Source organism: Urocampus carinirostris, chromosome 13 (assembly GCF_059441175.1).
Source record: "Urocampus carinirostris isolate Australia breed hairy pipefish chromosome 13, RoL_Ucar_1.0, whole genome shotgun sequence".
NCBI classification, from domain to species: domain Eukaryota; kingdom Metazoa; phylum Chordata; class Actinopteri; order Syngnathiformes; family Syngnathidae; genus Urocampus; species Urocampus carinirostris.
Genome location: NC_142361.1, coordinates 28,719,422 through 28,732,455, shown reverse-complemented (window position 1 = coordinate 28,732,455; position 13,034 = coordinate 28,719,422). Strand labels below are relative to the sequence as shown.

At 41.3% G+C, this 13,034-nt stretch overlaps 1 protein-coding gene across 11 annotated transcripts in view; it reads right to left on the bottom strand.

Moving 5' to 3' along the window:
* Positions 1 to 7,589, bottom strand: part of LOC148354263 (calcium-activated potassium channel subunit alpha-1a) — a 268,595-nt gene extending 261,006 nt beyond the window's left edge. For all 11 annotated transcript variants that reach the window (XM_088351068.1, XM_088351070.1, XM_088351063.1 and 8 more), the window contains exon 1: positions 6,775 to 7,589. In XM_088351068.1, the coding sequence (XP_088207194.1) occupies positions 6,775 to 7,083 (309 nt within the window). In that variant the 5' untranslated portion in view covers positions 7,084 to 7,589. The remainder of the gene's footprint in view (positions 1 to 6,774) is intronic.
* Between the last annotated feature and the right edge of the window lie 5,445 nt (positions 7,590 to 13,034).

Genomic DNA, 13,034 nt, shown 5'->3' with positions numbered 1-13,034 from the left:
GGGCAAAAAGGCAGCACATTGGTTAGCGCGTGTGCGGCACAATTCTGAGATCATGAGATCGAACCTTTCTGTGTGGAGTTTGCATGTTTTCCCCATGCTTGAGTGGGTTTACTCCGGGCACTCCGGTTTCCTCCCACATTCCAAAAACATGCACGTCAGGTTAATTGGCAGGTCCAAATTGTTCCTCGGTGTGAATGAGTGAGTGAATTGTCCGTCTCTGTGTGCACTGCGACTGGCTGGCAACCAGTTCAGGGTGTCCCCTGCCCATTGCCCGAAGATTGCTGGGATGGGCTCCAGCACCCCCGCAACCCTACTGAGGATAAGGGGTGCAGATAATGAATGAATGACATGCGTTATTGGCCTGTTAATTATTTTTTTTTAAAAGACCTGACAATTAGTCACTTGACACCATGCTAAAATATTCAATTAACTAACACTTTTTAATGAAAAGACTCTACGCATTTATGTTCCTTATTAGAATACATTTTAATTTTCTATAGAAATAGTAGCACAACTTGGTTCTGTCTCCTCAATACCTCGTCATAATGGGCAAGGCAAAATCCAATATTTAGGATCATACAAGACTAAAACCGCATCTAACTCAAAGTCAAAGCCTAGAATCTGAAAAACCACTGATAATTAAAATTTTGAAAACAATACTGGAAGGTCAATAAATTGGGAAAAAACTCATTGTTGATATATAAACATGAGGCCAAGTCAAGAACATTGATGAGACCAGACTAAGACCTCTAGGTTCAAGTACTATGTAGAGCAGGGGTCAACAAAGTGGTACCCGCGAATGCCAGGTAGCCCCCTAAAAACACCTGAGTAGACGGTGGACCGATTCTGAAAATAGGGTAACAGTGATGGGACAGTTTGGATTTTCATTGACCTTATACAAGAAATATGTTGTAGTAAATGACTGACCCTATTTGAAACCTACTTTTAAAGATTACAACCTTGTAATAACATAATACTAACAATATAAGTCTTTATTCTAAAAAAAACTCATATGAAACTGGTAATCAATAATAAAAAAGCAGCTTTCAACTTCAAAACCGTGAGGGGCAACTAGTGTAAAGCAAAGGAGTCCTCCAAAAATCCTCTCTAAATGATTCTCAGAATAAAAATGTACTAAACAACATAACAAATTTAAAGCAAGAAGGGGATTTCCACTATACAGTATTAACACATCAAGGTCAAACCTCATCACTCTTCCCTTTCCACACTCACTTATCCTGCCGTCCATCTATCCATCACTGATGCTCCTTAAATCACCCTCATGCTTTCACCCAAGACGGACCCACAAGACTTGTTTATTTACATCTCAAATATCAAAGTAGCTCCGAGTGGCAGCCATGAAGAAATAAAACATGTCGCAGTAGGAGTGGGATTGCTTGCTCCTGACTACCAGCCCCCAACTCGTATGTGTGAGTCACAACCATGATTCAAACCCAGGGAGCCCACATCTATTTCACAAAATGCTTCAGATCGTGTAAACTTCCAAGGAAACAACAGCAAAAAAAAGAGACTATTTTTGAACGATTTAGCTTGTGCTGCTATACACAAACTATGTATTTTTTTCGACCATTTATTTGTTATATTGCCACAGGGCTTCCACCAGAAAACGTGCTAACCTTGGAGGACAGGGATGGGACATACTGGGGATATTATTTGACCCCTGCAAAAATTTTACTGGAAGAAAGAGAAAGGGTTGCGCCCACGATCCGGTGATTGCTGAACGGGGGAAGCAGATCGCTCTGAACCCGGGAAAAACGGGTCAGTAGACAGGACAGGAGAGCAAAAACGTGGTCGGGGTTGGAAGCGAGTCGTTAGCCAGGAAAGGAGAGTGGACGTGGTCGGGGACAAAAGAGGTCAAAAGCAGGGATGGGAGAGTAGACGTGGTCAGGATCAAAAACGGGTCGAAGCCGGGGATCAGACAGGAGCAAAAAACAGGTGGGTGTCAGGGTCGAAAAGGGCTTGCCTAGGTTTAACTGAGGTTCGCAGGTGGACTGAAAAACAGACAGATAGGAGTGGGTTAAAATAGGGACAGGGAGCCAATCAGAGTCCGAGGCAGTTGGCACCAAAGGAGCGAGCACAGGTGATTCACATCGGTAATTATGACAGCGACCTTACTGAGGATAAGCCGTGCAAATAATGGATGGATGTATGACTCAATTTACTTTTTGTTTTTGTTTTAGTTAGAAAGTATATTTTGGGACTAAGTCATGTCTAAAAACGGACTTGATCAGATCTTAGCCTTAAAAACAATGTTTACAAGATGTTTGGTGCTAGGTCAGATATAATTACTTGTCAAAAGAGCTAGTCCATAAGATTATGAAATTATCTATTTTTTGGTTGGTCTTTGTGTTTGATTGGCTGATCATTTCGGCGTTTTTTTCTTTTTTACTAACTCCCCTTTTGTACTAAATTATGTCTAAAAGGGACCTGACAAGATTAAACCAAAAACATCCAAAGACTTATGTTGCTCAGTGCGATAAAATTGTCAAATAATCTTGTCTAAAAGATGTTAAAGAGACATCTTTACCAAGTTTGTATTTTTTTAATGTCTATTTTTCAACTTAAGTCTTAAACAGAGACAAATCCAGGACAGAAAACCAACGTTCAGTGCTAGGTTGGATAGAATTAAAGATTTTTAAAAAGTCGGTATTAAACAGTGTTTCTCAACTGATGGGTCGGGACGCAAAAGTGGGTAGCTGACCCCTTTTCAGAATGCAGATTTTGTTATCTTGAAAACAAAGCCACAGCAATTAGGCGTTTTACTGGTCATTATTTTTGTTTTTTTAATATGAATATATTCTACTACCTCTGGTTTGAACTCCAGAATATGTTCATCAATAACAAAAGTGTATTTTTTCTTTCCTTGATTTGGTTTGTAGGTAGGGTGGGACGGTGGGTACTGCTGTCAGACCAGTTGAGAACCACTGGTCTAAAAGACATTAAAATTACATCTGCATTTGAAAATGAAAATAAATGAAATGATCTGCATTTAAATAGCGCTTTTCAAGTCAAGACTTCCCAAAGCGCTTTACATTGTGCTTCACATTTCCCAATAGCGGCCGTGCAGCCATGTGCGGCGCTAACCTGCTTATTGAGGGTATTAGGGGTTCAGTGTCTTACCCAAGGACACTTCGACATGTAACACGGAGGAGCCGAGACTCGAACTGCGATCTCTTGATCCCAAGACGAGCGCTCTACCTCCTGAGCAACTGCCGCCCCATTTGATTGCCAAGTAAAATTAGAAAACAAAAAAATTCGTTATCAACTTATTTTTTTTTTTTAATAAATATAATTTAGAACTACATGTGAATTTACTGCATTTATATAGCTTTTCCAAAGATCTTTACAATGTGGTTCACACTTTCCCTTTTACACACTAACTAACCGATAGCAGTGTCAGTCATGCAAGGCAACTACCTGCTCATCAGGGGAATTAGGGATTCAGTGTCTTGCCCAAGGACACTTCGACATATGATTCGGAGGAATTGAACCTGCGACCTCTTGATCCCAAGGCGCCCCAGGACTAGTATAATTTTTGAAGATGAGAGCTACTTTATTGTTAGTTATCAGCAGGAGGGGAAAAGGGCATTGTTTCAGCATGGATGAAGGGGGCGTGCACGTTTCGTACACCATTTTCATGGACAAATTCAAGCACCTTTTAAAGACTTTCAAAGACAATTTTCCATTTTCTCCAGTATCATTCAAAGATGAAATCCGGTGTAAATTGTGTATTTTTTAGATCCACAAATATGTCTGCATATATCAAGACATATGATCATAATATCTTGAGTAAATCGTGAATATAGCTGAAACATACGTGTGTAAACATTCATCCATCATCTGCACTGCTTATCCTCAGTAGGGTCGTGGGGGTTCTGGAGCCCATCCCAGCCATTCTCGAGCAGCCATTCTCGAGCAGGGGACACCCTGAACTGGTTGCCAGCCAGTCGCAGGGTACACAGAGACAGACAACTCACTTGCTCATTCATACCTAAGAACAATTTGGACCAGCCAATTAACCTGATATGCATGTGGGGGGAAACCGGAGTGCCCGGAGGAAACCCACGCAAACATGCAAACTCCACACAGAAGGTTCGATGTCATAACTGCCACACACCTGCTAACCACTGCGCCGCCGTGCCGCCCGTGTGTCAGAGATGTTAGAGATAAATTTATGCCCGTATAGGTGTTGGGTAAATACGACAGTCATATGTAGTCTTCATTTTCAGTTGCAGGAAGTTCTTTACCGCTGGGAAATGCAACTTCACATTTTTGAATGGCCCATAGTAAATGTCCATAATGAGCTGTAATCTTTACACTAATACACACTTCATACTGCCTTGTTTAGGTGGAGCATGCACTTGTCCTCTTAGGCATAACCCGTAGGAGTCGATGACGTGTACAAACTAATGCTAGGTGCCGTTAATCCTGAGGGACAAAGCACAAATTTTGAGCAGACTTGTTTTACATGCCAACAATTTCAAGCATTGACAAGCATTTCACCCAAAATCCAAGCAAATTCATTATTGAAAACACATTAAATTTCAAGGATTTCAGGCATCAGTTCAAAACCTTGACGTGTCCCCACCAATATTATGTTATCACTTTAAAAATGTGCCCCTCTAATGCTGAGACCAAATCAACACCCTTGGTGGGTTCGCTGGGCATTTCCGACATAACATTCTATCTACTATGTTAAAACGTCAAGCAAATTAGAAATCAAAATTCCTACAACAGCACAATGACCCATCACTGGTGAACTATTTTTAGAACCAGTCTGCGACCTGCTCGATGTGTTTTAGGGACCTATACCGGTTGGTGACCCCTGGACGAAATCCTGTTATAACGGACCTTACCAGAATCCAACAACGTTCAACGTTGGCTAAGACATACCAGTCAACCTGTACGGTTTTGCCATACAAAGTACGTTTATTATGCATTTTAAGACGTGTACGACATACGAGAAAATCTTCACGTAAAAACGCAAATTTGTCAATTATGGGTACCATCTGCTATACTATGACGAAACGGCAAATCAATCAAGTCAAACGAGTTCGCCGCGGTAGCCTCCGTCTCGGTATCATTTTTTTTTTCGTTGCAAACGAAGCGAGCGGTTTGATGCTACTGTGCGCATGCATCTGACGCCTTGGATTTTGGTAGTTATGTAGTGAAAGGAAGTCCGTCTCTTAGAGAACCGGCTTTTTCGGCTCAACTCATTAAAGAGAGCCGGCTCTCAAACGGCTCACTTGCTTTGATGCAATATATTACGAATTATTATGTTGTACAAAAGAAGTTAAGAAAAAAAGGAAGTATAAAAAGAGAAAATTAAAAAAAGACAGGTTTGTGGTTAACCCTTTAATCAGTATATTACCCACAATAATTTAATGCAGAAAATGAATTAATAATTTTAATAAGAAAATGTATTATTCCACTTAATTATATTTGCATGCATTTTTTTCCTTCTACAGTGAACATCCGAGCTACTTAATTTTTGAAGTTTTTTTTATAATAAACCTCATTCATGTCGAGCAACTCAGTATCTCACAACAAAATGTTAATTAACAATATACAGTGGAACCTCGGTTTTCGAACGCCTCTCAGTTCAAACAAATCGGAGTCCGACCAAAAATTTTGAGAAATTCTTGCTTCGCTGTTTGGTCAAAAAATCGGAGTTCGAACGCCGGTAATGCGTGAGTGCGTACGCTAGGATGCGATGCTGAGCGGCGTACGGGTGTAGATCGCTCTTTTCGTGACCAACTATAATCGCGTGCGGACGTGCTTCGTTATGCTTTCGCTTTTAATATACTGGTAGGTGTACGAAGTGTTTTAGCCCATAATTATGCCTCCGAAGAAAGTCAGTGCAAGCAGCAAAGTTGCTACAGTTGAAAAAAGAAAAGTAGTGCGTACAACTATTGCATTTAAGAAAGAAATAATAGCAAAATATGAAGGAGGTGTGCAAGTGTCTGATATTGCTAGGGAATACAGCATGGCTTCTGCTGACCACCACAAAGGTAAGAAATCCTATTCATAATTATTTTCTTTATCCTTTTTTTTTATTTTTACACATTCATGTTAGTGTAATTTTTCATACGGTAGATTACGACAACGCGAACGTACGATTAGCCTGGGTTAGCTTTATGTTTACGTTAAACACTCAAGGTAAACATTCAGGGTGTTGGAACGGAGCCCCCTTTCCAATGAACCGCTTACCACTTGTTGTGGAGACCCGTGTGCTAAATGACTTGTAAACAACCTGATTTTTTTATTTTTTACACGTTCATGTTAGCGTAATCTTTCGTACGGAAGATTACGATAACGCGAACGTACGATTAGCCTGGGTTAGCTTCATGTTTACGTTAAACATTCAAGGTAAACATTCAGGGTGTTGGAACGGATTAAAACGATTTACATTATTTTTAATGGGAAAAATGATTTTGGTGATCGAACAAATCGGTTTTCGAACAGGGTTCTGGAACGGATTATGGTCGGGAACCCAGGTTCCACTGTATATGATATAACGAAACACATGTACAGTATAATATGTTAAACTACATAAATAAACACATTTGAAAAAAAATATGGTGTAAGATTATTTTGTATTGTGTAAGGGAAACTACGACAATTTGTAAGGGCATGGAGCCGTGGAGCTTGACAGGTATGCCAAGAGATCATTAATGAGCATTCCCCGCTTCGGTTTGGCACACTTGACCCAGTGAGAACGGTTCCAAGACCACCCAAGACCCTCGTCCTTACCTTGCTTTTCACGTTGCAGTGGCAGCACACGGTCCACAAGTACTTGAGGGTCCTCCAGAGCAGGATGATGAAGAGCCCCCCGAAGAAAGTGACCATGGAGGAGGCGAGGAACGCCCACCACATGCGCTGCCCATTATTGTCACAGGGCACCTCGGACGAAAAGGGAATGACGACGTCTTGCATCTTGGAGATGAGGATCGAGGATTCGGCGGCGCTGGAGGCGGCTTTGGGCGGCAGAGGCTCGCTATCGCTTGTCCTCATAGAGCTGGCGCTGCCATGGGGGGCCGTGCCATCCGCCTCGGCTAGCATGGGGGAGCCGCGGAGAGCCTCGGCCGGCGACCCCAGCCCCACTCGCCAGGCATAATGCCCACAAAACAACCTCCTCTTTTTCTCCTCGCTTTATCTTTTAACCTCACACAAAAAAACAACGAAACGACGGTTTAATATCCGAAGTTGGGAGCGAAAAGACCACCGCTCGCCATGGCAGACGACGACGGCTTGAAGCCGCCGATGACAGCTTCAGTCACGGGTGGGGGGGTCGTTACGGTGGGCTACCCTCCGAAAAGAAAACAGGTGAATCTAATCAATTTAAAAACGGCTCCACGGTGGTTGGGGGACACCTAGCCGTCTTCCATCCGCGCGTCCTCGTCTTCCTTCCCCCCGCTCTTCGACGGCAATGTTTGGGTTGAGGTGCCAAAAGTGCCGCGGAGGGTACTACATGCTCCGGTGGCCGTCGTCAGTGGAGTGAGGGCGGCTGCGTGTGCGCGTGTCACCCGGGAAAGAGAAAGAGAGAGAGTGCATGTGCTCAATCCACAGCTGAGCGCATGTCACGACGGCGGGGGAAACACGCCACATGGGGGCGCCAAATACGCCAAAACAACAACGCAAAGGAAATACAGTGGGACCTCGCTACTTCGCGCTTCGACGTTCGCGGCTTCAGAGCTTCGGGGCCTGTAATAGTTATTTTTTTTTTTTTGTAAGGGGCGTCGCTACTTTGCAGATTTTCACTTTTTGCGGGTGGTTTTGGTCCCCATTAACCGTGATAACCGAGATCCCACAGTATAATATTTTGTTCGTTCCAAATTAAATACATACATACCTTGTTTATTGTGTTGTCATCAGGGTTGGGTAGAGTTACTTTAACTGGATTACTTTCCATTACTTTTGGATTACTCCAATACCAAATCTGCTAATAACAGACAAAAGAAACTAAATATGAATACAATTATGACTCACAACACGTGGTAAGCTTTCTCTCCTGGCTTTGCTGTCTTTGATCTCCGGCAAAACTAACATAAAATGCGACAGAAACAAAATGAAAATAAATCCAAACAGCTTGCCAAAATCATTTTTGCCGTTCCATGTATTCCGTTACTCCCCAAGCCTGCACAAAATTTAGTAATTTTATTCATATTTAGTTTCTTTTGTCTTTTTTTAGTATATTTGGTATTGGAGTAATCCAAAGGTAATTTAAAGTAATCCAGTTAAAGTAACCTTACCCAACCCTGGTTCTCATTGATTAAACGCTAGAGCTCTACATGTTTTTAAGGTGCCGTGGAATATTCTCCCCCCTGAGATTCGATCTGCAACCTCAGTGGAAATGTTTAAATCTAAGCCTAAAACACACTTCTATTCTATAGCATATGAATAACCTATATTTCATGTTGACAATATCAGGGGATGGTGTCATAATAGTCTGTAATAATAGTTTGCAATACTCTTTGATCTGTGCAGCCCTTTAAGACTCTTTATGATTAAGGGCTATACAAATAAACATGACTTGACTTGACTTGACTTTCCACAGACACCTGGTTCATTAAGAAGTATTACAGAAACCTGAATAACAATCTGTTTGTGCGATTCTCCTGTTTTAATGTCCCTATAAAACAGTTAACAATCACAAAAAAGCACTAAACGCACCAAAACAAAGAACAGCATGAACAGAAAATGCAAAGGACGTAGAATCCATCCATCCATCCATTATCTGCACCGCTTATCCTCAGTAGGGTCGCGGGGGTGCTGGAGCCCACCCCAGCTATCTTCGGGCAGTGGGCAGGGGACACCCTGAACTGGTTGCAAGCCAGTCGCAGGGGACACAGGGACAGACAATCTGCTTGCACATTCACACAGAGGGACAATTTGGACCGGCCAATTAACCTGACATGCATGTTTTTGGAATGTGGGAGGAAACTGGAGTGCTCAGAAGAAACCCATGCAAGCACAGGGAGAAAATGCAAACTCCACACATCTCATGATCTCATGACTTCAGAACTGTGCCGCACACGCTCTAACCACAGCGCCACTGTGCTGCAGGACGTAAAGTATTTTGTAGAATAACTAGAGAAATCTGTGTTTTAATTGTCATATTATGATTGTGTTATCTAAATGAAGTCAGTTATTAAATTGTTTAATTTTAGTCAGTATTTTGATGGGTTTTATTGCACAGAATAGAGTCCCCATTCAGTTCATTAATAAACACAAGGGGGGGGGGGGGGGTGGGGGGGGGGGCAGCGAAATACCAAAACAACAACATGGACCAAAAATGCAAAGACCTTAGAATATTTTTTATTCCGACCACAAGACAGGAAAAACGAAGCTTGATCTGGAGCTAGGTGACTCAACCGACCCATGTGTGAGAAACAGCAAGGCACAGGAGACAAACGGAAGGCAGAAGAGGGTGTTGACAAAGCTATCAGCAAGCTCATGCACTACAAAGTAGTTGGCAGAACATAGTGAGGGAGAGTTGGTTGAGTTAAGGAACAGCAACCAGGTTTTGATCCAAGGCAACACAAAAGGAAAGGAAAGATATGGTGATTGGCGTGGTGGTCACGCACAAGGAGGAGCAACACAAGATCAAGGCGCTCAGGCAGGCGCAACAAGGGCAAACGACGACCTAGGAAGGAGTGATCAACATGGCCATCAAGTGGTCCGACGCGTGGAAGACGCCTCAAGCAAGAGTTTCTTCATTCAGGTCACGTACGACACCCTACAAATTCCAAGCAATCTGAGGCAGTGGTATGGCTTTGAGGAGAACTGCCAGCTCTGCACCGCCCTAAACCCACACCTACATTATATCCTGTCTAATTGCAAGACAGCGGTGGTACCTACCGTAAAGTACGTCACAAAAATAAGTACCGTATTTTCCGCACTATAAGGCGCACCGGTTTATAGGGCGCACCCCTCAAAAAATAGTTTTTGGTCCTATATTTTCCATACATAGGGCGCACCGGATTATAAGGCGCTACAATGGGAATGTCGACAGAACAGTCAGATAGTTCAGTCAAACTTATTACCCCCTTAACATTCCCAAAGCTTGCGAAGAAGCAAATACGTGTCGTAGACACGTGCGGATGCGGTGTCCGTACGATGTCACTCAAATGCATCGTTCCAAATATCATTCGGAAGGTTAAAGTCTTGGGATTCAAGAAATGCCAACCATTCCTTAGTTTCTATTTTCTTTTTTGCTGGCAACTGTGTGGACAGCAAAGTAAGAATTTTATTGTGCAGGGAAACGGGGTTCTTTACTGTGCATATGACAATAAACACTTTATATTGAATTTATTTTAAAAATAGACTCATCACAGAAACATCAAGATCGTTCTAAAACAAGATACCGGGAAAATATAAAGCTGCATAGCTCACCTAAGTTCTCTTGCAGCCATCACGTTCAATAATGATATGTAACCATGGTCTTCTTACAACCGTGAGTGTAATAAATCCAGGAGAGTAAAATATTTACAAATACAGAATAGTAAAAAATGTTTTCTCTATGCCGTAGTGCAACCCAACGTCACATTCATCTTTTTCGGCCAATTGCAGGCTTTGTTTCGCCCCTTTAGCCTATGCGAGCCTGTAAATGATCAAAAGGATCCGCCCCCTTTACTTCCGAATAACTTTAGCCAATAGTGACTGATTCAAATGATGATTGACACATTGGTTAGGAAATGAAACGCCGGTATATAAATCCCAGCATACACCGCGGACTACTTCGCCTTCGGGGGAAAATCTAGTCGGCGGCTGCTTGCCTTAGTTGCAAGACTTTGCGACTTAATATTGATCCAAATATAAGGCGCACTGTATTATAAGGCGCATGGTCAGCTTTTGAAAAAAATAAAGGCTTTTAGGTGCGCCTTATAGTGCGGAACGTACGGTATACCCCTTACATTTCTGCATAGATTTCATCATAATGTTAAATTGAACAACACTGAAGAAACATTGCATTGACACAAAGATAGTCTGTGTAAAGCTCATATAGCAGTGTCAATTTATTTTTCCCCTGAAAAACAAATCAATATATAACCATTCATATCCAATTAAAGTAAAAGTTCCTGAAGTTCAATATTTTGTGTGGCCACCATGATTTTGCAGAAGCACCGTAATCCTCCTGGCCATGGATGTCACGAGAGCCTCACAAACTGCCACTGGTATACTCTTTCACTCTTCCATGACAGAGCTGGGGGACATTCGAGATCCTGTGTTTCTCAACCTATCGCTTGAGGATGTCTGAGAGATGTTTAATTGGATTTTGATCTGGAGTCCTGCTTGGCCAGTTTATCCCCTTTAAAAGAGCCTTGGTCATCTCAGAAGTGTATTTTGGGTCATTGTCAGGCTGTAACATTGCCTTTGGACCCAGTTTTTGGAGAAAAGTGAAAATTCTTTGCTCCAGTATTTCACAGCACATTCTTGAGTTCCTGGTTTCCTCAAAGAAAAGCCACCCCCCAACTCCAGTTGCACTCATGCAGCCCCAAACCATGACATCCCCACCATGCTTGACTTTAGGCACGACACAAACATGATTGTATTCCTCACCTGGTTGCCGCCACTCATTCTTCACACCATCTGAGCCAAATTAATTTATCTTTGTCTCATCAGATCAGAGCGTATGTTTCCGGTAAAACATGGCCTGTGATGACGCACTTCTTTTCATTGTGTCAAAGCGATGTTAAAATTCTAAAATTGTACATTTTAAGGTATTATTTAATCATTAGTATCATACAAATATTTAGAGGTCTAAATATAGTGGAAGCTAGAGCTCTTGTTGGTGATAGGAATGAGTGGAGAGGTGTTGTGAAAGGATAGTGGGATGTTTGGAGGCGTTCTAAGGGATGGGCAGGGCACCTGTATGATGCGGCAGTGGTAAACCAGTGAAAGCTGTCCGGCCTTGCTGTTGAACAAAAGAGTGTGTTGTGTCACCCTGACCCGAGTGACATGGCCGCTTTCTTGTGTCCCGTTCATCTGGCGGGACGAAAGCGTGACCGACTTGGGTGCCGAGGGGCTTAACTTGTTAGGGTCTCTAGGCATTTGGGATGGCCATGGTCCAAAAATCTGTGTGTGTTTTCTTCTACTTTTTCCCTTTTTAAAAAGAAAAATTCCTTATTTTTGTATGTGTTTGTTTTGCTCTCGGTCACCCCTCTCGAGGGATACGACCAGGGTAAATAGATAGATAGATAGATAGATAGATAGATAGATAAAAACAACTTTTTTTGCATGATTCTATGAATTAAATGTTAAAATTATAAAAATATATTTATATTGTATATATTTATATATGAATTATTTTTGTTTTAACGGATTAAATGGAGTATGCAAACAAAATAAAACTATTTTATTGTATATTTCAGGCAGTGTTTCAATACTATTTTTGTACCATAGCATTAATGTTTGTATTATTTTAGTTTTATGATGCAAAATGCCTTTTTATAATTCAATATAGTCTCCATTATTTTTAATAATTTGGGTTCAAAATTGTTATTTAATGGGAACTAGATCATTGTTAATTACTGTATACACACCTATACAAAAGTGTGGGGTCTCCGAGACAATAATGTTATGATTTTTCTTTTTGATCAATCAAATGAGTTGCAAAATAAATAGAAAGTATAATTGAGACATTGAGAACGTTATAAATAATGAATTTTATTTTTTTTAAAAAGATCAAATTTTCGGATCGCTTAGAAATGTTTATTCTTTGGCGAAAGCGAAGTTTTTCAATGTTAGTGTGCGTGTTTATTAATATATATATATATATATATATATATATTTTTTTTTTTTTTTTTCTTCTTCAAAAACCAGCGACGGTAATTCTACATTCCACCTGGTGTTAATTTTGTGCAAAATCTATCTCCAAGCAGGTATACAGATTATTGCAAGGATTTTCTCCGGATTTGGTCTTAATATAGTAAGGACTCTTGAATTTAGTCCTCAATTTATTGCAGTTTTACAAAATGATTCGGATCTTGTCATTACGATGCATTTTTCAT